The sequence below is a fragment of the Ambystoma mexicanum genome, chromosome 8 (genome assembly GCF_040938575.1).
Source record: "Ambystoma mexicanum isolate Mex_15411 chromosome 8, UKY_AmexF1_1, whole genome shotgun sequence".
NCBI classification, from domain to species: domain Eukaryota; kingdom Metazoa; phylum Chordata; class Amphibia; order Caudata; family Ambystomatidae; genus Ambystoma; species Ambystoma mexicanum.
In genome coordinates, this window is record NC_090929.1 from 25,316,480 (window position 1) to 25,343,095 (window position 26,616).

Here is a 26,616-nt window from a genome sequence, read left to right on the forward strand (position 1 = left end):
CGCTCCAGTGGAACCGTATAGACTGGGACCCTTGGGTCTGCAGCCTGGAAAGCCAACACATCTGCTTCAGTGGAACCATATAGACTGGGACCCTTGGGTCTGCAGCCTGGAAAGCCACACATCTCCTCCAGTGGAACCGTATAGACTGGGACCCTTGGCTCTGCAGCCTGGTAAGCCAACATATCCGCTCCAGTGGAACCATATAGACTGGGACCCTTGGCTCTGCAGCCTGGAAAGCCAACACATCTGCTCCAGTGGAACCATATAGACTGGGACCCTTGGGTCTGCAGCCTGGAAAGCCACACATCTCCTCCAGTGGAACCGTATAGACTGGGACCCTTGGCTCTGCAGCCTGGTAAGCCAACATATCCGCTCCAGTGGAACCATATAGACTGGGACCCTTGGCTCTGCAGCCTGGAAAGCCAACACATCCGCTCCAGTGGAACCATATAGACTGGGGCCCTTGGCTCTGCAGCCTGGAAAGCCAACACATCCACTCCAGTGGAACCATATACACTGGGACCTTTGCCTCTGCTGCCTGGAAAGCCATGACATCCGCTCCAGTGGAACCGTATAGACTGGGACCCTTGGCTCTGCAGCCTGGAAAGCCACACATCCGCTCCAGCGGAACCATATAGACTGGGACGCTTGGGTCTGCAGCCTGGAAAGCCAACACTTCTGCTCCAGTGGAACCGTATAGACTGGGACCCTTGGCTCTGCAGCCTGGAAAGCCAACACCTACACTCCAGTGGAACCATATAGACTGGGACCCTTGACTCAGCAGCCTGGAAAGCCAACACATCCGCTCCAGTGGAACCGTATAGACTGGGACCCTTGGGTCTGCAGCCTGGAAAGCCAACACATCTGCTTCAGTGGAACCATATAGACTGGGACCCTTGGGTCTGCAGCCTGGAAAGCCACACATCTCCTCCAGTGGAACCGTATAGACTGGGACCCTTGGCTCTGCAGCCTGGTAAGCCAACATATCCGCTCCAGTGGAACCATATAGACTGGGACCCTTGGCTCTGCAGCCTGGAAAGCCAACACATCCACTCCAGTGGAACCGTATAGACTGGGACCCTTGGCTCTGCAGCCTGGTAAGCCAACATATCCGCTCCAGTGGAACCATATAGACTGGGACCCTTGGGTCTGCAGCCTGGAAAGCCACACATCTCCTCCAGTGGAACCGTATAGACTGGGACCCTTGGCTCTGCAGCCTGGTAAGCCAACATATCCGCTCCAGTGGAACCATATAGACTGGGACCCTTGGCTCTGCAGCCTGGAAAGCCACACATCTGCTTCAGTGGAACCGTATAGACTGGGACCCTTGGGTCTGCAGCCTGGAAAGCCAACACATCTGCTTCAGTGGAACCATATAGACTGGGACCCTTGGGTCTGCAGCCTGGAAAGCCACACATCTCCTCCAGTGGAACCGTATAGACTGGGACCCTTGGCTCTGCAGCCTGGTAAGCCAACATATCCGCTCCAGTGGAACCATATAGACTGGGACCCTTGGCTCTGCAGCCTGGAAAGCCAACGAAAATGCATTGAACGACATGGAGGTTTCTGAGGGCAAGAAAACGAAACCTCACTGAAGATAGACTTCTATCTATTCCGAGTTGCCCAATCTTTTACGTATCATAAATTACATAAATGAGAGAGGGTCTATGTGTCCTCCTTGATCGCAGGTGGAACTCTGACTCCATTCCCACGCCTGTTCCTCCTTTCAACCACTTCATTCCTCTTCTTTCCTCTACTCCACCTAGTCCCTACACTGCTCCTCCTTTCACCCACTTCATTCCTCTTCTTTCCTCTACTCCACTTATTCCCTACACTGCTCCTCCTTGCACGCACTCATTCCTCTTCTTTCCTCTACTCCACTTATTCCCTACACTGCTCCTCCTTTCACCCACTCCATTCCTCTTCTTTCCTCTACTCCACCTATTCCCTACTGTTCCTCCTTCCACCTGTCTCTACCCACGCTGCCTTGAATCAGTGTCCATCTCTGTCTCTCACTTGCTCGCTCTGTCCCTTTCCCCTTGACCTACTGCAACCCGTCCAACTCCTTCTCCACACTCCTAATACCCACACTGGCTCCTGGCTCAAGGTCCCCTTAGATCTCACCGTGTTAATTTATCTTGAGCATGTAATCTTGTTCAGGGCATGGAGGAATGGGGGCATGGGAACTACATGGCATGGGGGAATGGGGCATGGGACCTACAGGGCATGGGGGCATGGGGCATGGGAACTACAGGGCATGGGGGAATGGGGGTATGGGGGGCATGGGAACTACAGGGCATGGGGGAATGGGGGACATGGGAACTACATGGTATAGGGGAATGGGGGGCATGGGAACTACATGGTATGGGGGCATGGGAACTACAGGGCATGGAGGGAATGGGGGCATGGGAACTACAGGGCATGGGGGAATGGGGGGCATGGGAACTACATGGCATGGGGGGGGTGGGGGGCATGGGAACTACAGGGCATGGGGGACAAGGGAACTACAGGGCATGGGGGAATGGGGGACATGGGAACTACAGGGCATGGGGGTATGGGGGAATGGGAACTACAGGGTATGAGGGGGCATGGGAACTATAGGGCATGGGAACTACAGGGCATGGGGGGTATGGAGGGGATGGGAACTACAGGGCATGGTGGAATGGGGGGGCGTGGGAACTACAGGGCATGAGGCGTATGGTGGGGCATGGGAACTGCAGGGCATGGGGGAATGGGGGTATGGGGGCATGAGCACTACAGGGCAAGGGGGCAAGGGGGAATGGGGGCATGGGAACTACAGGGCAAGGGGGAATGGGGCATGGGAACTACAGGGCATGGGAGGTATGGGGGGCACGGGAACTACAGGGCATGGGAGGTATGGGGGGCATGGGAACTACATGTCATGGGGTATGGGGGGCATGGGAACTACATGGCATGGGGTATGGGGGCATGGGAACTACAGGGCATGGGGGCATGGGAACTACATGGCATGGGGGTATGGGGGCATGGGAACTACATGGTATGGGGAATAGGGGGGCATGGGAACTACAGGGCATGGGGGGCATGGGAACTACAGGGCAAGGGGGAATGGGGGCATGGGAACTACAGGGCATGGGGGCATGGGAACTACGGGGCATGGAGGGCATGGGGGGCATGGGAACTACAGGGCATGGGGGCATGGGAACTACAGGGCATGGTGGGCATTGAGGGTATGGGGGGCATGGGAACTACAGGGCATGGGGGAATGGGGGGCATGGGAACTACAGGCCATGGGCGGTATGGGGGGCATGGGAACTAAAGGGAATGGGGCATGGGAACTACAGGGCATGGTGGGCATGGGAACTACAGGGGCATGGGGGGGGCATGGGAACTACAGGACATGGGCGGTATGGGGGGCATGGGAACTACAGGGCATGGTGGGTATGGGGGGCATGGGAACTACAGGGCATGGGGGAGTATGGGGGGCATGGGAACTACAGGGCATGGGAACTACAGGGCATGGGGGCATGGGGAACTACAGGGCATGGGGGCATGGGAACTACGGGGCATGGGAGGGTATGGGGGAATGGGAACTACAGGGCATGGGGGAATGGGGGACATGGGAACTACATGGTATGGGTGAATGGGGGCATGGGAACTACAGGGCATGGGAACTACAGGGCATGGGGGTATGGGAGACATGGGAACTACATGGTATGGGGGCCATGGGAACTACAGGGCATGGGGGCATGGGAACTACAGGGCATGGGGGCATGGGAACTACATGGTATGGGGGGCATGGGAACTACAGGGCATGGGGGGATGGGGGCATGGGAACTATAGGGCATGGGGGGGCATGGGAACTATGGGGGATGGGGGCATGGGAACTACAGGGCATGAGGGATATGGGGGCATGGGAACTACAGGGAATGGGGGCATGGCAACTACAGGGCATGGGGGTATGGGGGACATGGGAACTACATGGTATAGGGGAATGGGGGGGCATGGGAACTACAGGGCATGGGGACATGGGAACTACAGGCCATGGGTGGTATGGGGGTCATGGGAACTACAATTTGTACAGCTGTCCTTGATGGGGCTGGTGGGGCACATGTTTGCTTTCTGCCATTTTGGCTTTAGACCACGGAGTGCAGAAACCCATGCAACCTGCAAGTGCAGGTTTCCCCCTGTTGTTAAACGGACTATTAGTATAGATTTCTCAGGCTCGCATGGACACTAAAAAAACATGAAAGCCCCTTTTGTGAATGTGCGCGTCTGGCTGAACCAGCGGTTCTCAACGGTAGGATTTGTTTTGTGGTTGTGGCTGGTCACTTTGTGAACCACTTCCGTTTGTATCTCCTATCAGTGTGACACTTTCTACTTAACCCAAAGTTGTGCAATTGTATGGTGGGAAATTGCCATGAGGCGAAGCACGTGCAGAGCCATGGGGGGGATGCGTTGTAGTGCCTCCCTGGGAGTGGGGGCAGTTCCCTGCCCCCAGGGTCAGCCCAGCGTCACCCCTTAGCCTCCAGCACAGGAATGAGTCACTACCTACTGTTTCAGTATGCAAATACTGCGTGCCCAATTAGTGGTCGAACACCTTTTGTGGTGCCACAGAGTTTTGTGATTCGACCTTGGAGGCTGAAGAGTTACTTCCATGCCTTTCTTAAGGGGTGTCTGTGTATTAGTTTGTTGTATGTAGCACAGCCACACGTTCTATTGTGACAGTCCCTGCAAAGCTGATGTGCAACAGCTTAAAACATGAGGAATGTAACATAAAGTTAAAATGCACAAGAAATCTGGGGGGGGGGAATTGATTTGTTGACCGCAGAAAATTATTTCATAATCTTGGAAAGCTTGAATCACAAACTGTGCTAAAAGGCCTAGTCCTGTCTTTAGGTCTACACTTGAGTGATGTGAGTTAATAGAAGTATGTAAGTTTGGTGGCCCTTGGAGCCCCTGCTTACTGAGCTCCCTTAACTCCTCTCTTCCTCCCAGGGAAGGATTTTCTACGGGCTGCACAGATGAACATTAACATCGCCACCTGGGGGCGCCTTATGATGAACATCCTCCCGCCCTGCAGCTCCATGACCACGTTGAGTCCTCCCATTCCTGTCTCCAACCAGCCAAATGGCTCCTTTACACCTTCGGGTATGGCCTTCCTCAGTCCTCCTTTAGAGTCTCCCAGGTAAGCTTGTGAGTGTGTGTCTGTGTGTATACATAGCATTCTTTGCAAGGTTAATCGCCTCTATGTGCTATGTGTGGTCATATTCTGTGTCTTCTGAACTGTTCTCAAACACATCTACTGTTTCAGGTCAATGCTTCATGCTTCCTTTTCCTTTTCCTCCATAAATCTGCTGGATTCTCTCTGCCTAAAGGTCACCTCTCTTCTGAAGTAAGGTGATTAAGGGAGGCAGGAGGTAGCAATGTAATGCCCTACAGACCTCTGAGATGGCCCGTCTTCATGCCAGGGCACCTGGATGTCTCTAGTACAGCAATGAGTTGCGCATGCTGTAAACTGAACTCTTTCTCCACCTTGCACCTATGAATTATTTAAATAATAAAACCATTTTTGACTGAAGATTAAACCCTGAAGAAGCTCACTATAGGTCAATAGATTTAGAATGTGACCTATAATGCGAAACACATGTTTTGCCGAATCGTTTCTGGTTAAACTAATGTGTGATGAATCTGATGATTTCATCACTTCTTTCCCGTTGATGGCCTCCCCCCATGTGGCCAGGGGACGGCAGCCGCTACCTGATATGAGGGAGGATCATATGCGGGGAGGCAATCCCCGGGAGAGGTTTATGGTATCATTGGGTGAGACATGGTATCCCCCTTTCCTTTCTAAAGATACATCTCGGATTCCCCGTGCCCTAATAGCCTATTGTAACACCTTCCCTCTTCCACGGATTGAGAGTAGTACACATCTTTTGTTACACCCCAAAGCTCAACCCTCAGAATCTATCCGGCCTGGTAAAATTATGAAATACGCTGGGACGAGGAAGAGGAGCAGAGTAATGCAGAGCACAGCAATCCAGAAGCACAGGCAGTGCTCTAGTGGCAGCGAGCACACTCCTGTGTCCAAAACATTTCATTTACTGAAACAATGAAGGCAGAGAAGCTTCTGGCAGGAGCAAGTTGCTCCTTTCCATGTGAAGGATCATCTGGGAGGATGTTGTTGGAGCCAACCGGCTAGGGCAGCAGAAGAGAGAAGGCTGCCGAAAGCACATTGAGAATGGCAGAAGCCAGTCGAGGGCTTCTGTGCGTTCGCCAGTGTTGAAGAACAGCACTTTGCTTACCGGAGTCCCATAAGAAGCAGACTAGCGCAGCGGAAGCCTCCAGAAGCAGGAAAACGGCAGAGAAATGGTTGTGAAGCAGAACGCAGCAGGAGACCGACACCAGCAGGCCAGAGATGAAACGAGAAACGCATCAAGAACCAGTTAGTCCACCGAGGGACAGAGGGAACACAGGGGCATATTGGCGGCCACGCCAAACTGAAATCATTACCCATAGGTAAATCAAGGGAGAGGGAGAAAAGGAATGGGTTAATATACCAGAGAGCGGAAGACTGAAAGAGCAGTTTTCAAAGAGGAAAGGCTGTCACGTTTGGCAATGCATGTTGCAAGCATATGAGAGAGACACTAAAGAGGCCATAAATAAGAAACCAAGTATATTAGCCAGTGGGGTTAAAAAGCTGAACCATAAAAGGATGGGAAAGTGAGCAGGAGCTCACATTTGAGGGAATCCCTGCCAGGAGAGTATACCAGGCAATTACAAGTTTGTGTTTTTAAGAAGCCTGGCAGGGGAGTATACCAGGCAGTTGCAAATCTGTAAAAGAATTCCAGTTTGGGAAAATACACCAGGTAAGTTGAAAGTAAATACAACACAAGAACTAGCCGGCAGGCTGTGTTGGTATAAGGGACTTGGGAACAAAAACCCTGGCAGGAGAGTAAACCAGGTATCATGGTCACACATAAAAAGAAAGGCAATCAGTTTAAAGATAACTTTTGTTGTTGACTTAAGGGAACATCAAGAACTTTTATTTATAACCCAAGAAAGTGATGAAGATTCCAGGGCAAAGGAAGGACCCTTTAGAGCAAGGATACCCATCGTTGATAGATTTCTTTTTGTGGGAGTTATACATTTTTCCTTTCTTTTAACATTTTTACAAAGCACTCAAGGTCAAAGACATTATCCTTTCCACCTTAGAATTCATTTGTTTAGACTGTGAGTGTCAGACTAGTACTTTTAACACAGGACAGTTTTGTTTTCGACATTCTGACACTGGCAGATCCTTAAGTTTGAGTTTAGGTAGGGAAACTCCACTTGTGCAGGGACAGCGCAGACTTTTCCTAACCCCTTTTTATGGTCTAATGAAAGTCATTAGCCAAAATCATGTTCAACTTGTGTCATAGTATCATTCCTGACTCCTCACTGTAATTTGAGATATCTATAGCCGCATTGAGATGTATTGATGAAATATTTAAGGTAATAATGATGTTGTCGAGTTAGGGGACGAAAGAATGAATTTTACTAGATGGTATTTTGTATGATCTTGTAGCACAATGTGTTATATATAGTTTTAACATCGTTATTAAGTTATATGAATTCTGTAATGTTATTGTTCTTAAGAATTTGAATGGAAGTAGACATTTTGTATAGTGTTTTGTGAAAGGTTTGAAATAAACCATTACACAATAAAGAATAAAACAAGTATTCACTATTGCCACAACGTGGTTCTCATCCCCCATTGCCGTGATTCGCTAGGCTGCTACAGGGCTGGGTGGCTTCTCGCCTCTTTCTTGAAGATGTGGGCGTCACTGACCCAGAGCTAGATAGCAAGGTTCTCATCCCCCATTGTCGTGATCTTGTAGGCTGCTACAGGGCTGGGTGGCTTCTCACCTCTTTGTTGACGGTGTGGGAGTCACTGACCCAGAGCTATATAGCAAGGTTCTCATCCCCCATTGTCGTGATCTTGTAGGCTGCTACAGGGATGGGTGGCTTCTCACCTCTTTGTTGAAGGTGTGGGAGTCACTGACCCAGAGCTAGATAGCAAGGTTCTCATCCCCCATTGTCGTGATCTTGTAGGCTGCTACAGGGCTGGGTGGCTTCTTGCCTCTTTGTTGAAGGTGTGGGAGTCACTGACCCAGAGCTAGATAGCAAGGTTCTCATCCCCCATTGTCGTGATCTTGTAGGCTGCTACAGGGCTGGGTGGCTTCTTGCCTCTTTGTTGAAGGTGTGGGAGTCACTGACCCAGAGCTAGATAGCAAGGTTCTCATCCCCCATTGTCGTGATCCGGTAGGCTGCTACAGGGCTGGGTGGCTTCTTGCCTCTTTGTTGAAGGTGTGGGAGTCATTGACCCAGAGCTAGATAGCAAGGTTCTCATCCCCATTGTCGTGATCCGGTAGGCTGCTACAGGGCTGGGGGGCTTCTTACCTCTTTGTTGAAGGGTGTGGGAGTCACTGACCCAGAGCTAAATAGCAAGGTTCTCATCCCCCATTGTCGTGATCCGGTAGGCTGCTACAGGGCTGGGGGGCTTCTTACCTCTTTGTTGAAGGGTGTGGGAGTCACTGACCCAGAGCTAAATAGCAAGGTTCTCATCCCCCATTGTCGTGATCCGGTAGGCTGCTACAGGGCTGGGTGGCTTCTCACCTCTTTGTTGAATGTGTGGGAGTCACTGACCCAGAGCTAGATAGCAAGGTTCTCATCCCCCATTGTTGTGATCCGGTAGGCTGCTGCAGGGCTGGGTGGCTTCTCGCCTCTTTGTTGAAGGTTTGGGAGTCACGGATCCAGAGCTAGATAGCAAGGTTCTCATTCCCCATTGTCGTGATCCGGTAGGCTGCTACAGGGCTGGGTGGCTTCTCGCCTCTTTGTTGAAGGTTTGGGAGACACGGACCCAGAGCTAGAAAGCAAGGTTCTCATCCCCCATTGTCGTGATCCGGTAGGCTGCTACAGGGCTGGGTGGCTTATTGCCTCTTTGTTGAAGGTTTGGGAGTCACGGACCCAGAGCTAGATAGCAAGGTTCTCATCCCCCATTGTCGTGATCTTGTAGGGTGCTACAGGGCTGGGTGGCTTCTTGCCTCTTTTTTGAAGGTTTGGGAGTCACGGACCCAGAGCTAGATAGCAAGGTTCTCATCCCCCATTGTCGTGATCCGGTAGGCTGCTACAGGGCTGGGTGGCTTCTTGCCTCTTTGTTGAAGGTTTGGGAGTCACTGACCCAGAGCTAGATAGCAAGGTTCTCATCCCCTATTGTCGTGATCCGGTAGGCTGTTAAAGGGCTGGGTGGCTTCTCGCCTCTTTGTTGAAGGTTTGGGAATCACGGACCCAGAGCTAGATAGCAAGGTTCCCATCCCCCATTGTCGTGATCCGGTAGGCTGCTACAGGGCTGGGTGGCTTCTCGCCTCTTTGTTGAAGGTGTGGGAGTCACTGACCCAAAGCTAGATAGCAAGGTTCTCATCCCCCATTGTCGTGGTCTTGTAGGCTGCTACAGGGCTGGGTGGCTTCTTGCCTTTTTGTTGAAGGTGTGGGAGTCACTGACCCAGACCTAGTTAGCAAGGTTCTCATCCCCCATTGTTGTGATCCGGTAGGCTGCTGCAGGGCTGGGTGGCTTCTCGTCTCTTTGTTGAAGGTGTGGGAGTCACTGACCCAGAGCTTAGATAGCAAGGTTCTTATCCCCCATTGTCGTGATCCGGTAGGCTGCTACAGGGCTGGGTGGCTTCTCGCCTCTTTGTTGAATGTGTGGGAGTCACGGACCCAGAGCTAGATAGCAAGGTTCTCATCCCCCATTGTCGTGATCCGGTAGGCTGCTACAGGGCTGGGTGGCTTCTCGCCTCTTTGTTGAAGGTGTGGGAGTCACTGACCCAGAGCTAGATAGCAAGGTTCTCATCCCCCATTGTCGTGATCCGGTAGTCTGCTACAGGGCTGGGTGGCTTCTTGCCTCTTTGTTGAAGGTTTGGGAGTCACGGACCCAGATCTAGATAGCAAGGTTCTCATTCCCCATTGTCGTGCTCCGGTAAGCTGCTACAGGGCTGGGTGGCTTCTTGCCTCTTTGTTGAAGGTGTGGGAGTCACTGACCCAGAGCTAGATAGCAAGGTTCTCATCCCCCATTGTCGTGATCCGGTAGACTGCTACAGGGCTGGGTGGCTTCTTGCTGTCATGATCTCTGCTTCCAAAAGGTCAGGGTTTTCCCAACTCCCTTGGAAGCAGATCCATAACCCAGGTTCCGAGTGCCAACCAGTCCCAATTGGGACCTTTTGGACCCAGTCCTGGCGCCAGTGGCACCAGGCTCATAAATATGCCCAGTCCCAGCGCTGGAAGCGCCGGGCTCATAATGCTTGGGTGGGCTTACCGGCAGCAGACCATGCTGCTTACTTGCCTGCCAGTTGAGCCTCTGATCCTCTTCTGTTTGGAACTACTTTTCCTGTTGGGTGGGGCAGGAGCCACTCCCTAGATTCAGAACACTGAAACTCTTCTGGAAAGCAGGAACTCTTTTCTTACATAGGCATGGCTGTGGAAGGAGACACCTAAGCACTACAGGAGGCTATTTAAACCACACCCGATGGATGAATCTTGCTTTGCGTTATTCTGCATCCTCTGCAGCAGAACGCTCATCGTGTCTTCTGCATCTGATCCTGGGCCTAAGGAAAAAGGCTTACCATCCTGAATCCAGTCTTCAGCAACACCTATAAAGACAAGAAAGAACAGGTTAGCATTACGGTCTTCAGTGACAGCTCTTCACTTACCTGGTCCATCGGCTGTCACCAACGCCTCGCGCTGCATTCCGGCATCTGAAAGGCAAACGTTTACCAACTCTTCGCACGCTCCGGAGGCCTCCGGCGCTGCATCCCGCATCTGAAAGACAAAACAAGGTGCGTTTAAAGACATTGGGGAACTTTAATACTCACGTGCCATTACTCCTTTCCACATCTAACCCAGTGGGTATTCCGGCACCCTGCAGCCACTCCGAACTTGTACCTGCAAAATAAAAAGACAGTTAGAGCGCATCGTGAAGCAGGCAACAAGCGCTTACTTACGTGCTTCCAGGCGCTTCTATTCATTACACGAGCTCCATCTTCAACTCACTTCAGCCCGTCATCCGCCATCGCCGGAACCCTGCAAAACAAGAAACATTATTACTAAAGACTTTAAAGACATTAGAATTACTCGAAACTTACCGTTCGTGCAGTAAACGACGGACAGCAGTCCTCTGAAGTCAAGAGGCCTGCTCCCCTTATCCAGTGAAGAAACTGGTTACAGCACCCTGCCCTGAGGCAGATGGAGAGCACAGCGTTCACTTACCTAAGGTGAGAGCGTTAACCTTTGGGGTTCTACAGGAGAAGAGAAAGGGAAGAAGAGAGAGACATTCAATAACCCAGTTCCTTAATCCCATATTCTCTATCTGCAGACATCTTACCCTTCGAGTCAGACATACAGTGCACAGAGGTCCAGCCCAAAGAGCCAGCCGTGTGTTACACATCACCTTTGAAGATACGGTATACGCCCAGTCAAGACCGGCGCCTCTACGGGAATCAGGTGAGCGTTACAGAACGCAAAGCCTACCACAAAACTCCCGTCCAGGCGCTATGGAAACCTCGGATACCGACCAGCTAGCCCAGTTACTTGGGGAACTAAGGGCAGAAGTGCATGCAGCCCGTCAGGAAACGAACGCTCTAAGAAGGGAACTGATTATTTCCAAGGAGCGAACAGATGATCTCGCTAGACAATTGCTACAGTCACAAGCCGGACAGACCCCGTTACCCGCATCTGGGGGAAATCTTCCTTCTACATCCTCTATGAATCCAGTGCAGATCAACCTACCTGGGAATGTACCTCTGGCTCCGCCCGAACGATTTTCTGGTGACCCAAAGAGGTTTGCAGTATTTATCAATCAGTGCCGGTTGCATTTCTTATGCCGGCGAGCAGCCTTTCCAACTGATCAAGCTAAAGTAGCTTTCGTGCTTTCGTACCTTAGTGGCAATGCGGCAGACTGGTCGATCCCTCTAGTAAATCAAGATGATCCGGTCCTCCATGATTTTCAAGCTTTTCAGCTCACTATGGAAAAACTGTTCGCAAGACATTCACAGGGGCAGGCCTTGGACAATGAGCTTCTTTCGTTGCGACAAGGTAATCAAGACCTTTTGGCTTATATTGCGTCTTTCAACAGACTGATAGTGGAAACTCAATGGCCTGAGGACAAAAGGATTACGCTGTTTTATAGAGGTCTACGTGGAGAGCTCAAAGATGTGTTAGCCCAAGTAGTGAATCCCCCACAAGATTGTTCGGACTATATAGACTTAGTCGTTCAAATAGATCACACACTGCAGAACAGGAAGGCCGATCGTTCCAAGTTTGATGCTCGAGTATTTTCCAAACCGCCAACTCCTTCCAAAGGAGTAGACTCCAGGGAACCCATGCAAATAGGGGGTCTGAAAGGTCCTCTAACACAAAAGGAGCGGGAAAGGAGAAAACAGTTGCAATTATGCCTCTATTGCGGAAACTCAGGGCCCTTTCTTCGAGACTGTCCGGTGAAACCTGCCAAGAAGGCAGTAGGAGCTGCAGTTACCAAAGTTACAAACTCTGAGCAGGGAAACGACCTCGCCTGACAAGAATAGAGGTCCTCTTGCCGAGCGTGAAAACCAGTTCTGTGACCTCGCATTTCGTGATACCTATGGTCCTCATTAGCCCTGATAATCCGGATCGATTACATGCAATTGAAGCTTACGTCGACAGCGGTGCCATCGGCAATTATGTGGATCATGAAATGGTTTTGAAGATGAATCTAACTCTTTGTCCCAAGGCTGTAAAGGACGTCATTACTACGGTGGATGGTACGGAGATAGCCTCCGGGCCAGTAATGCATACCACTCAAGAGGTGACGCTAGTAAGTCAAGATGGACACCATGAGAAGATCGTGTTCGATGTGATCAAGGCCCCTCAGTTTCAGATTATTCTAGGAATACCTTGGTTAGAGAAACACAATCCTCTGATCGATTGGCGAGCAAGAACGGTCCAGTTTCCAGAATGTGTCTCTACTTGTCACCCTCCACCTGGTGTTGCACTGGCAGCAATTTCTTCAGAGACTCCCCAGTTACCTCCCGAATACCTAGAATACCAAGATGTTTTCCGGAAGGATCAGGCTAACTCTCTACCTCCTCATAGGTCTTATGACTGCCAGATAGACCTGATACCTGGATCTACTCCTCCTTGTAGTAGAATTTATGCCCTCACCGAGCCTGAGAACCTTCACCTTCGACAATACCTGGATCAATACCTGGCAAATGGGTTTATTCGTCCTTCCAAGTCCCCTGCTTCTTCAGCTTTGTTCTTCGTTCCAAAAAAGGAAGGAGACCTTAGAACTTGTATAGATTATCGCTCCCTGAACCAGATCACCGTTAAGAATAGATATCTGTTACCTTTGATCCCTGAACTCCTGGACCAAGTCAGAAAAGCATGCATATATACAAAGCTGGATCTTAGAGGAGCTTACCACTTGGTACGAGTAAAAGAGGGCGATGAATGGAAGACGGCCTTCCGCACCAAGTATGGGCTATTTGAATATCAGGTCATGCCCTTCGGACTTTGCAATGCCCCGGCCGCCTTTCAATATTTTATGAACGATGTCCTCAGAGAGCTCATAGATGTGTGTGTTGTTGTTTACATTGACGACATCCTCGTTTATTCTTCATCGGAATCTGAACATCGGAAACACGTGAAAATGGTCCTCGAAAGATTGCGTCAACACAAACTTTTCGCTAAGTTGGAAAAATGTGTTTTCAACGTGACTGAAGTTGAATTCTTGGGATTCATATTATCACCTGGCGGAGTGCGTATGGATTCAAAGAAGGTCGATGCAGTTCTCAAATGGCCATCACCATCCTCCGTAAAAGGTGTGCAAAGCATGTTAGGCTTCGCTAACTTTTACCGCAGGTTTATCCCCGAATTCTCTCGAATAGTCCAGCCCATCACTGCCTTGTTAAAGAAAAACAAACGTTTTGAATGGTCTACCGAGGCGGAACAAGCTTTCCAGGATTTGAAGACTAAATTTATCTCTGCACCAATCTTAAAACGCCCTCGCCCCGAACTCCCCTACATCGTGGAAACTGATGCTTCAAGCCTTGCCATGGGGGCAGTTCTATCACAAAAGGACCCGGTAACCAATCAGTTGCATCCCGTGGCATTTTGGTCCCGCAAATTCTCGCCTCCTGAAATCAATTACACGATTACTGACAAGGAACTTCTGGCTATCAAGTCTGCCTTTTAAGGCTTGGCGGCATTATCTGCTGGGGTCCCGACACACCGTTACTGTGATTACGGATCACCGAAACCTGCAATATTTGAAAACCGCAAAAGCCCAATCCTCTAGACAACTCCGTTGGGCATTATTCTTTGCCGAGTTTGACTTCATAATTACCTATCGACCTGGTACAAAGAACGGTAAAGCTGATGCCCTTTCTCGGATGGGAGTGGAAGAACACTTGATCAACCCTAAACCTGTACCAATCATTCCCGAACAAAGAATTCTGGGTGTAATCGCCACAGAATCCATAGAGGAAGTTAAGGATAAAGCCAGGCAACTTGTAACTCCAGCAGACATACAGAATTGGCATCTGCAGGGAAAGGACTTTGCAGCAAAGGACAACTTATTGTATTTCCAAGAACGATTATACCTACCCAGCACAGATTTACAGAAAAAAGTAATCTCTTGTTATCACGATTCTTTAATGGAAGGACATCCCGGTATGGCCAAGACCTCAGAAAAGATCAAGCGCTACTTCTGGTGGCCGTCTTGGAAAAAAGATATCAGAGACTTTATAATGTCCTGTGGAGTATGCGCCCAAAACAAGAGTCAAAAGGAAAGACCAGCAGGCCTCTTACGCCCTATTGACATCCCACCTCGCCCTTGGCATACGCTTTCTATGGACTTCATCACCGATCTACCTCCATGCTCCGGATACAATACGATTCTAGTAATCGTGGACTTATTCTCCAAGATGGCGCATTTCATTCCGCTCAAAGGCTTGCCAACAGCAGCAACTCTGGCCCGAGAATTTCTCGAAAACATCGTCCGACTGCACGGTTTTCCTTCGGTTCTAATTTCGGATCGAGGTAGTCAATTTATTTCTCATTTTTGGCGAAGTTGCTGTCGGTCGGCTCAAATTGATGTGAGACTATCGACCAGTCACCACCCTCAGACTGACGGACAAACTGAGCGGACCAATCAAACTCTGGAACAGTATTTACGCTGCATGCTGCAACAAACTGAAAAAACTTGGAAAGACATCCTTTGGATAGCCGAATATGCCTACAATAACTCTGTCCATTCGGGAACTGGGAAAACCCCGTTTTTTCTTTTGTACGGCAGTCACCCTCGAACCTCGGAGTTGGATCCCCTCCAAGATCTTGAAACACCAGAAGTAGACTACCTGCATTCTACAATCACCCAAGCCTTCAAGGAAGCTGTTTCTCACCTTCAAAGGGCTAAAGAACAATACAAGAAAGGAGCAGATCAACATCGGAAGGAAGCCCCTCAATATCAAGTAGGGGATCAAGTCTGGTTATCCACCAAATATCTACCTCTAAAAGGGCCACGCACATTCAACCCAAGATACCTTGGTCCCTATTCCATCACTACCATAGTAAACCCAGTAGCGGTCAAGTTGGACTTGCCCCCGCACATGAAGATACATCCGGTCTTCCACGTCTCTCTATTAAAACCCGTGCAACCTCAAACCCGACTAACTAAATCTCCAAAACCTATCCTAGTTGATGGAGAACTCGAGTTTGAAGTCAAAAGCATTCTGGACTCCAAGATCTCCAAATCTAAACTATTTTACCTAATTGACTGGAAAGGCTACGGCCCCCAAGAGAGATCCTGGGAACCTGCTGAATATGTCCACGCTCCTCGCCTAATCAAAAGATTTCACCGAACATTTCCTGACAAGCCAAAACCCCCGGAGAAGCCCGGTTTGGGAGGGGCCTTGAGGGGGGGTACTGTCATGATCTCTGCTTCCAAAAGGTCAGGGTTTTCCCAACTCCCTTGGAAGCAGATCTATAACCCAGGTTCCGAGTGCCAACCAGTCCCAATTGGGACCTTTTGGACCCAGTCCTGGCGCCAGTGGCACCAGGCTCATAAATATGCCCAGTCCCAGCGCTGGAAGCGCCGGGCTCATAATGCTTGGGTGGACTTACCTGCAGCAGACCATGCTGCTTACTTGCCTGCCAGTTGAGCCTCTGATCCTCTTCTGTTTGGAACTACTTTTCCTGTTGGGTGGGGCAGGAGCCACTCCCTAGATTCAGAACACTGGAACTCTTCTGGAAAGCAGGAACTCTTTTCTTACATGGGCATGGCTGTGGAAGGAGACACCTAAGCACTACAGGAGGCTATTTAAACCACACCCGATGGATGAATCTTGCTTTGCGTTATTCTGCATCCTCTGCAGCAGAACGCTCATCGTGTCTTCTGCATCTGATCCTGGGCCTAAGAAAAAGGCTTACCATCCTGAATCCAGTCTTCAGCAACACCTATAAAGACAAGAAAGAACAGGTTAGCATTACGGTCTTCAGTGACAGCTCTTCACTTACCTGGTCCATCGGCTGTCACCAACGCCTCGCGCTGCATTCCGGCATCTGAAAGACAAAAGCTTACCAACTCTTCGCACGCTCCGGAGGCCTTCGGCGCTGCATCCCGCATCTGAAAGACAAAACAAGGTGAGTTTAAAGACATTGGGGAACTTTAATACTCACGTGCCATTACTCCTTTCCACATCTAACCCAGTGGGTATTCCGGCACCCTGCAGCCGTTCCGAACTTGTACCTGCAAAATAAAAAGACAGTTAGAGCGCATCGTGAAGCAGGCAACAAGCGCTTACTTACGTTCTTCCAGGCGCTTCTATTCATTACACGAGCTCCATCTTCAACTCACTTCAGCCCGTCATCCGCCATCGCCGGAACCCTGCAAAACAAGAAACATTATTACTAAAGACTTTAAAGACATTAGAATTACTCGAAACTTACCGTTCGTGCAGTAAACGACGGACAGCAGTCCTCTGAAGTCAAGAGGCCTGCTCCCCTTATCCAGTGAAGAAACTGGTTACAGCACCCTGCCCCGAGGCAGATGGAGAGCATGGCGTTCACTTACCTAAGGTGAGAGTGTTAACCTTTGGGGTTCTACAGGAGAAGAGAAAGGGAAGAAGAGAGAGACATTCAATAACCTAGTTCCTTAATCCCATATTCTCTATCTGCAGACATCTTACCCTTCAAGTCAGACATACAGTGCACAGAGGTCCAGCCCAAAGAGCCAGCCGTGTGTTACACATCACCTTTGAAGATACGGTATACGCCCAGTCAAGACCGGCGCCTCTACGGGAATCAGGTGAGCGTTACACTTGCTTCTTTGTTTAAGGTGTGGGAGTCACTGACCCAGAGCTAGATAGCAAGGTTCTCATCCCCTATTGTCGTGATCCGGTAGGCTGCTACAGGGCTGGGTCGCTTCTCGCCTCTTTGTTGAAGGTTTGGGAGTCACGGACCCAGAGCTAGATAGCAAGGTTCCCATCCCCCATTGTCGTGATCCGGTAGGCTGCTACAGGGCTGGGTGGCTTCTCGCCTCTTTGTTGAAGGTTTGGGAGTCACTGACCCAGAGCTAGATAGCAAGGTTCTCATCCCCCATTGACGTGATCGTGTAGGCTGCTACAGGGCTGGGTGGCTTCTTGCCTCTTTGTTGAAGGTTTGGGAGTCACGGACCCAGAGCTAGATAGCAAGGTTCTCATCCCCCATTAACGTGATCTTGTAGGCTGCTAAAGGGCTGGGTGGCTTCTTGCCTCTTTGTTGAAGGTTTGGGAGTCACTGACCCAGAGCTAGATAGCAAGGTTCTCATCCCCCATTCTCGTGATCCGGTAGGCTGCTACAGGGCTGCGTGGCTTCTTGCCTCTTTGTTGAAGGTTTGGGAGTCACTGACCCAGAGCTAGATAGCAAGGTTCTCATCCCCCATTGTCGTGATCCGGTAGGCTGCTACAGGGGTGGGTGGCTTCTTGCCTCTTTGTTGAAGGTGTGGGAGTCACTGACCCAGAGCTAGATAGCAAGGTTCCATCCCCCATTGTTATGATCCGGTAGGCTGCTACAGGGCTAGGTGGCTTCTTGCCTCTTTGTTGAAGGTGTGGGAGTCACTGACCCAGAGCTAGATAGCAAGGTTCTCATCCCCCATTGTCGTGATCCGGTAAGCTGCTACAGGGCTGGGTGGCTTCTTGCCTCTTTGTTGAAGGTTTGGGAGTCACTGACCCAGAGCTAGATAGCAAGGTTCTCATCCCCCATTGTCGTGATCCGGTAGGCTGCTACAGGGCTGGGTGGCTTCTTGCCTCTTTGTTGAAGGTGTGGGAGTCACGAACCCAGAGCTAGATAGCAAGGTTCTCATCCCCCATTGTCGTGATCCGGTAGGCTGCTACAGGGCTGGGTGGCTTCTCGCCTCTTTGTTGAAGGTTTGGGAGTCACGGACCCAGAGCTAGATAGCAAGGTTCCCATCCCCCATTGTCGTGATCCGGTAGGCTGCTACAGGGCTGGGTGGCTTCTTGCCTCTTTGTTGAAGGTTTGGGAGTCACTGACCCAGAGCTAGATAGCAAGGTTCTCATCCCCCATTGTTGTGATCCGGTAGGCTGCTACAGGGCTGGGTGGCTTCTTGCCTCTTTGTTGAAGGTGTGGGAGTCACTGACCCAGAGCTAGATAGCAAGGTTCTCATCCCCCATTGTTGTGATCCGGTAGACTGCTACAGGGCTGGGTGGCTTCTTGCCTCTTTGTTGAAGGTTTGGGAGTCACGGACCCAGAGCTAGATAGCAAGGTTCTCATCCCCCATTGTCGTGATCCGGTAGGCTGCTACAGGGCTGGGTGGCTTCTTGCCTCTTTGTTGAAGGTGTGGGAGTCACTGACCCAGAGCTAGATAGCAAGGTTCTCATCCCCTATTGTCGTGATCCGGTAGGCTGCTACAGGGCTGGGTGGCTTCTTGCCTCTTTGTTGAAGGTGTGGGAGTCACTGACCCAGAGCTAGATAGCAAGGTGCACCTGAAGCTTTCCCTTGCTCACCTAGTGGTACCGTTGATCGGGCAGTCCAGGATTCTGTTTGGGTGCGTTGTAACCTGAGGGTTCTTGGGATATGTAACCGCTCAACCATATAGAAATAAATTTGAGAGGCAGGCCCACTTCTGACTTTCTGTGGAAGGTACCGCTTCTGATTATGATACCCACAATGTTAAGTATATGGCCAGCGTTAGAAATTGGGACGCAGTTCTGTTATTTTCTAGTGGCTCTCTGTGGGGCTGCAAAATGTTGGGGAACCTTGTGGGTCTCTGATCTCTAGCCGTCAACTCTTTGGTCCTCACAAGGCTGTAGTTCAATGGCAGTGGTGGCCATTCGCTGGTAATTCAACGTTGGTTGCAATGGCAATAAAGATCTACAGGCAAGTTAGTCTACGGAAGAGCCACTTGAGAAAGTGCTGCAGAGTGACAGCCACCCAGAGGCAGATGTCGTAGGTCTGAGAAGTGCAGTCAGTCTCTAGCGAGTGCTGGAGAGTACCAGCTACCCAGAGGCAGATGTCGCAGGTCTGAGAAGTGCAGTCAGTCTCTAGCGAGTGCTGGAGAGTACCAGCCACCCAGAGGCAGATGTCGCAGGTCTGGGAAGTGCAGTCAGTCTCTAGCGAGTGCTGGAGAGTACCAGCCACCCAGAGGCAGATGTCGCAGGTCTGGGAAGTGCAATCCGACCCTAGCGAGTGCTGGAGAGTACCAGCCACCCAGAGGCAGATGTCGCAGGTCTGGGACGTGCAGTCCGACTCTAGCGAGTGCTGGGGAGTACCAGCCACCCAGAGGCAGATGTCGCAGGTCTGGGAAGGGCTGTCCGACTCTAGCGAGTGCTGCAGAGTGACAGCCACCCAGAGGCAGATGTCGCAGGTCTGGGAAGGGCTGTCCGACTCTAGCGAGTGCTGCAGAGTGACAGCCACCCAGAGGCAGATGTCGCAGGTCTGGGAAGTGGAGTCCGACTCTAGCGAGTGCTGGAGAGTACCAGCCACCCAGAGGCAGATGTCGCAGGCCTGGGAAGTGCTGTCCGACTCAAAGACTCTAGCGAGTGCTGGAGAGTACCAGCCACCCAGAAGCAGATGTCGCAGGTCTGGGAAGTGCAGTCAGACTCTAGCGAGTGCTGGAGAGTACCAGCCACCCAGAGGCAGATGTCGCAGGTCTGGGAAGTGCAGTCAGACTCTAGCGAGTGCTGGAGAGTACCAGCCACCCAGAGGCAGATGTCGCAGGTCTGGGACGTGCAGTCAGACTCTAGCGAGTGCTGGAGAGTACCAGCCACCCAGAGGCAGATGTCGCAGGTCTGGGACGTGCAGTCAGACTCTAGCGAGTGCTGGGGAGTACCAGCCACCCAGAGGCAGATGTCGCAGGTCTGGGACGTGCAGTCCGACTCTAGCGAGTGCTGGAGAGTACCAGCCACCCAGAGGCAGATGTCGCAGGTCTGGGACGTGCAGTCAGACTCTAGCGAGTGCTGAAGAGTACCAGCCACCCAGAGGCAGATGTCGCAGGTCTGGGACGTGCAGTCAGACTCTAGCGAGTGCTGGAGAGTACCAGCCACCCAGAGGCAGATGTCGCAGGTCTGGGACGTGCAGTCAGACTCTAGCGAGTGCTGGGGAGTACCAGCCACCCAGAGGCAGATGTCGCAGGTCTGGGACGGGCTGTCCGACTCTAGCGAGTGCTGGAGAGTACCAGCCACCCAGAGGCAGATGTCGCAGGTCTGGGAAGGGCTGTCCGACTCTAGCGAGTGCTGGAGAGTACCAGCCACCCCGAGGCAGATGTCGCAGGTCTGGGACGTGCAGTCAGACTCTAGCGAGTGCTGGAGAGTACCAGCTACCCAGAGGCAGATGTCGCAGGTCTGAGAAGTGCAGTCAGACTCTAGCGAGTGCTGGAGAGTACCAGCTACCCGTAGGCAGATGTCGCAGGTCTGGGAAGTGGAGTCCGACTCTAGCGAGTGCTGGAGAGTACCAGCCACCCAGAGGCAGATGTCGCAGGTCTGGGAAGGGCTGTCCGACTCTAGCGAGTGCTGGAGAGTGACAGCCACCCAGAGGCAGATGTCGCAAGTCTGGGACGTGCAGTCAGACTCTAGCGAGTGCTGGGGAGTACCAGCCACCCAGAGGCAGATGTCGCAGGTCTGGGAAGGATTGTCCGACTCTAGCGAGTGCTGGAGAGTACCAGCCACCCAGAGGCAGATGCCGCAGCTCTGGGAAGGGCAGTCAGACTCTAGCGAGTGCTGGGGAGTACCAGCTACCCGTAGGCAGATGTCGCAGGTCTGGGAAGTGGAGTCCGACTCTAGCGAGTGCTGGAGAGTGACAGCCACCCAGAGGCAGATGTCGCAGGAGAGTGACAGCCACCCAGAGGCAGATGTCGCAGGTCTGGGATGTGGAGTCCGACTCTAGCGAGTGCTGGAGAGTACCAGCCACCCAGAGGCAGATGTCGCAGGCCTGGGAAGTGCTGTCCGACTCAAGCGAGTGCTGGAGAGTACCAGCCACCCAGAGGCAGATGTCGCAGGTCTGGGACGTGCAGTCAGACTCTAGCGAGTGCTGGAGAGTGACAGCCACCCAGAGGCAGATGTCGCAGGTCTGGGAACTGGAGTCAGACTCTAGCGAGTGCTGGAGAGTACCAGCCACCCAGAGGCAGATGTCGCAGGCCTGGGAAGGGCTGTCCGACTCTAGCGAGTGCTGGAGAGTACCAGCCACCCAGAGGCAGATGTCGCAGGTCTGGGAAGTGCAGTCAGACTCTAGCGGGTTAATTAGGACCAGGGAGTTTCACGATGCAACTGTCTTATTCACCAGCAGGACTCTGTCTTGCACCCCAATGCTCCTTGTGTCCCTTACACCTGCCTGTTCATGCTGGCTCTTTGCAGAGAGCAACAACAAAAGCCATTTCTGGGAGCAGAAGACCCTTGGATTCTTCGGAAGGCGCATTGGTTCCCCTGCTGTTCATGGCCACTGGGAGAACCTCCCTTTTGGATCAGTCTGGAGAAGATGCAGACGGGAAGTTTTTGCTCAGCAAACGTTTGATCTCCTCCTGTCACGGCTCTACTATAAACCCAACTTAAAGTTTTTTTTAAATAAAAGGAGGCAAACTCTTGATTGAAAAGGGAATTCAGAAGCAGTGTTATCAGTCTGCTTCCAGTCAGGAGCATCCTCTCACCTGTGGAATCCGGGACCCATTCCCTCAACCACCCACATCTGGCTTTGGTCCCTGCAAGTCTTGCTCGCAGGCCTCGATAGTAGTACTTGAAAGGTCAACAAACCTGTGTGTGCAGCAGCCTCTGCAGAGGTGCAGTTAGCACCTTTATAGTCTAAAGCAGGGTTCTAGAACCGCTCTCCTCTCAGGCCCTGTGTGGTGCCTCGGGGCTGTGCTCAGGTGGACACCGGCTGTGGGTGGGGGAAAGAGTCCTGAGTTCTGCTCTTCCGTTGCGTGACCTCCTTCCAGGTACCCAGTCCTCCAGACAGGGATCATGTTTATTGCTGAAGCGCCTGCTATTTTCATCCGGGATTTGTGATTACTAGATGGGTAGGTTCTGCCTCATGCCCAGCTGGTAGCGCGTGAGAAGAGCACTCCCTCGAGAAGCCTGGAAGCAGCTGCGGCCGCTCTGCATAAGAATAGTCTGCATAGAAGCGCCCCCCCCCCCAGTAGGGCGCCTACAGAGTGCTACTGCTTCTAGGAGGGCTTCAGAGCCAAGGCCCAAGAGGAGGCGGCGTTCTAAGGAATTTACATTTCTGACCGAGGATACCCATTGCCCGACCTCCCAGATAATCGATTTGAAAACATCTGACTCCAAGGAACTCCCTTCCTTGGAAAATACAGCACAGACCTGTGAGTGCAGCTCCCCATCGTTTCCCCCAGCCTTGTGCAATGCAGCTGCCGCCCAGATGTTGGAAAGGGCACTCTTGTGGCATCTCCGATGGAATAACGTATTCACTCTGGCTGCTAATACAGACAAATGAGGTGGATGGGCTACTGTGTAAAGGTGGCTTTGGCTTTGCACATGCATTGCTAAGTAGCAGAGAGTGTTGAGAAGTAGACATGTTGGGTTGACGTGGCAAAGAACAGTGCTATTGGCATGCATTGTCTGCATCACAGATCATTGTGTCCCCTTCCTCGCAGTCTGTCCCCTTCCTCGCAGTCTGTCCCCTTCCTCGCAGCCTGTCCCCTTCCTCGCAGTCTTTCTCCTTCCTTCCTCGCAGTCTTTCTCCTTCCTTCCTCGCAGTCTTTCTCCTTCCTTCCTCGCAGTCTTTCACCTTCCTTCCTCGCAGTCTTTCACCTTCCTTCCTCGCAGCCTTTCACCTTCCTTCCTCGCAGCCTTTCACCTTCCTTCCTCGCAGTCTTTTCACCTTCTTTATAGTGTCTCCTTTAACACAGTCTTTCACCTTCCCTTTAGTCTTTCACCTTCCCTTTAGTCTTTCACCTTCCCTTTAGTCTTTCACCTTCCTCGTAGTCCTTCATCATAATCCTAGTCCTTTGACAAAGTTCTCCTTCATTCTAGTCTTTAATCCTTCTGTTGCCCTCTCGCCCTTTTCGGTGGCCCCTCTGACCCTTCCCGGCTGTCCTTGTCCTTTTTTCTCCTCCTCCTCCTCCTCCTTCAGTGCCCTCTTTGCATGGCTGGTAGACTGATGCTGGTTCTTGGTACAGCACAATAGTCCCTTCTTGCTCCTATGCTGGCTCTCGCCCACCAGGCGCCCTATACCTTGTACGCCTCTTTTCTATGGCTCATTGGTAAATACCTGCCTTTGGCCCTGTAGTAAACTCATAGTTCAGGCTTCACCCTTCTGTTGCACGTACAGCCCAGGCTAATTAAGGCTTTCAGGTGTTTGATCATGTTATTGATCGTTCCATGGTACAGAGACCAACTGTATTTTATTGGCTGCTCTAAAAGGCTGTGCACCTCAAAAGCTAATTTAAAAGGTTTAAGTATTTTATTTAGCCAGAAAAGGTTAGGGACTCACGTAATGCTTAGCCACATGACCACCGGCCCTTTAGCCTGCTTGCATGTTCTGCTTAAACATGTAAAATGCACTGAACACTTGCAGAAGCCAGACCTGTTGGCTCTGCCAAAGCTTCTACTGTGTACACAAAGCCTGGAGGATTTCCATCATGATGATTGGGAAAAATCGAAGCCGGGCAATCCCAGGAACACCAAAGCTAGAGAACTGTTGTTAAAATACAGGCCAGGAATGTCTGTGTTCCTCCTTTTCATCCCCCTCTCCCTGATGCATTGCCCGTTTCATCCCCTAGTTCTGATTAGTATCGCTCCCTGCCCTGAGTAGACCCAGCTGCACAGGTGTTGCTGCACAGGTGCATTCTGGGTCCATCACTGTCTTCTGGTTCTAGCTTTCTTCAGCCTGCGCCCTTCTTTGCACAGAGCCTTTTCATCCCCCTCTCCCTGATGCATTGCCCGTTTCATCCCCTAGTTCTGATTAGTATCGCTCCCTGCCCTGAGTAGACCCAGCTGCACAGGTGTTGCTGCACAGGTGCATTCTGGGTCCATCACTGTCTTCTGGTTCTAGCTTCCTTCAGCCTGCGCCCTTCTTTGCACAGAGCCTTGTCATCCCCCTCTCCCTGATGCATCCCCCTCTCCCTGATGCATTGCCCGTTTCATCCCCTAGTTCTGATTAGTACCGCTCCCTGCCCTGAGTAGACCCTGCTGCACAGGTGTTGCTGCACAGGTGCATTCTGGGTCCATCACTGTCTTCTGGTTCTAGCTTCCTTCAGCCTGCGCCCTTCTTTGCACAGAGCCTTTTCATCCCCCTCTCCCTGATGCATTGCCCGTTTCATCCCCTAGTTCTGATTAGTATCACTCCCTGCACTGAGTAGACCCGGCGTGCTGCTACACAGGTGCATTCTGGGTCCATCACTGTCTTCTGGTTCTAGCTTTCTTCAGCCTGCGCCCTTCTTTGCACAGAGCCTTTTCATCCCCCTCTCCCTGATGCATTGCCCGTTTCATCCCCTAGTTCTGATTAGTATCACTCCCTGCACTGAGTAGACCCGGCGTGCTGCTACACAGGTGCATTCTGGGTCCATCACTGTCTTCTGGTTCTAGGTTCCTTAAGCCTGTGCCCTTCTCTGCACAGATCCAGGCCCTGTATGAGGACGCACTGGCACATTCTTGCTGATTCAGCTCTGCATTTCCCATTCTCTGAGGGGGTCGGAGGGGAAGCAGCTCTCAAAACAGGTGCTTGTTCTGTTTGGTTTCATGAATGTCTATATGTTTTCTACACGCAGTGACTTTGCCGTCATGAAATTAACTTTTAATGATGATTCATCTGTGAAACCGCCCCGGAAGCCACCACGTCTGTTCCTCCCAGCTGATGCTGAAGATGTCTGCCACACACCAGTTCAATCGCCAGTAAGAGCGTGCGTGCGTGCGTGTGTGTGTGTGCGTGGAGCACATGGGTCATGTGTATAGCTCCTTTATAGAGCGGGGCATTGAGGCATGGGGGACCACTATGTCGGGGAGAGGGGGGCCACTATGTCAGAGTTCATTACTAAGGCCTGGAAGCCAAGGCCTCGTCTGTGTGTAAATCGTCCATTGAAAGAGTGATTTGGGGGTTTCTCTGCATGTAATGGAGGTCTAAATACAGAGCGAGAGGTACAGAGAGATGTTTGTGGGGAGCCTTCCCCACTACACCTAGGAACCCGAAATGATAATTCAGGAACACGGGTCCAGTAGGGGAAACCCTCCTGGGAAAGAAACCCTTGCAGAGTGGAAGCTGTTAATTAGAGCTGACTTCAGAATGAAGGTGGAAAGGGATTTTGTTTTGTTTGTTTGTTTTATTTGCTTATATAGCACAGCGAGCCCGAGGGTATCTGGGCGCTTTACTCGAGGAACAGCATGTTTGCAGAACGCATCCAATAGGAATTACATTAATGAGCAAGATAATGAACAACACGAGGTATGAAAGGAATACAGTAATGGCATGGGTAATACACAGGAATGTACAGGAGACCTGCGGAGTGACACAAGTGCCAGGTGGTAATTAGTTGGCTTGTGGGAATAGCCAGGATTTCACTTTGTGTCGCAAGGCGAGGAACATAGGGTCTGATCTTAGAGCCAGAGGTAGCTTGTTCCAGGCCTTGGCTGCAAGCACAGGGAAGCTGGAACCTCCTGCTTTGGACAGCCTGAATTTGGGAATGCTGAGGAAGTGTGTATAAATGTCTCTGGTCGGTCTGATGGTTTAGTTCCTGGAGAATTTGTCGGTCAGAGTTGGTTAGGCACTTATGGGTGATCATGAGTGTTCTGAACGTGACTCCATCTTGGATAGGGAGCCGGTTCGTGTTGCGTCGGATTTGTGAAATATGATGGGGCCATGGAATGTTTATTGCAGTTCGGAGGGCATTGTTTTGCAGTACTTGTAGAAGCGTGGTGCAGAGGTAGAGGGTGTTGCAATAGTCCAATTTGGACAATATCGGGGCTCTTGCAAGGGGGGTGCAGCTGCTAGTGGACAAAACGGGTCTGCAGGCATTTATTAGTTTTGATTTGTAGGCTGTTGTGGATGAGGTGGAGTTAACTTGTCTTTGTAGGGTTAAAGCCGAATCGAGGTAAAAGGCTAAGGTTTTGGCATCATTGTCCACTTTGA

At 51.3% G+C, this 26,616-nt stretch overlaps 1 protein-coding gene across 2 annotated transcripts in view; it reads left to right on the plus strand.

The window, feature by feature from the left end:
• PKN3 (protein kinase N3) overlaps nt 1-26,616 on the plus strand; it is a 436,492-nt gene that overhangs the window by 274,591 nt on the left and 135,285 nt on the right. For both annotated transcript variants that reach the window (XM_069609180.1, XM_069609181.1), the window contains exons 11-12: nt 4,978-5,167; nt 25,262-25,385. In XM_069609180.1, the coding sequence (XP_069465281.1) occupies nt 4,978-5,167; nt 25,262-25,385 (314 nt within the window). The remainder of the gene's footprint in view (nt 1-4,977; nt 5,168-25,261; nt 25,386-26,616) is intronic.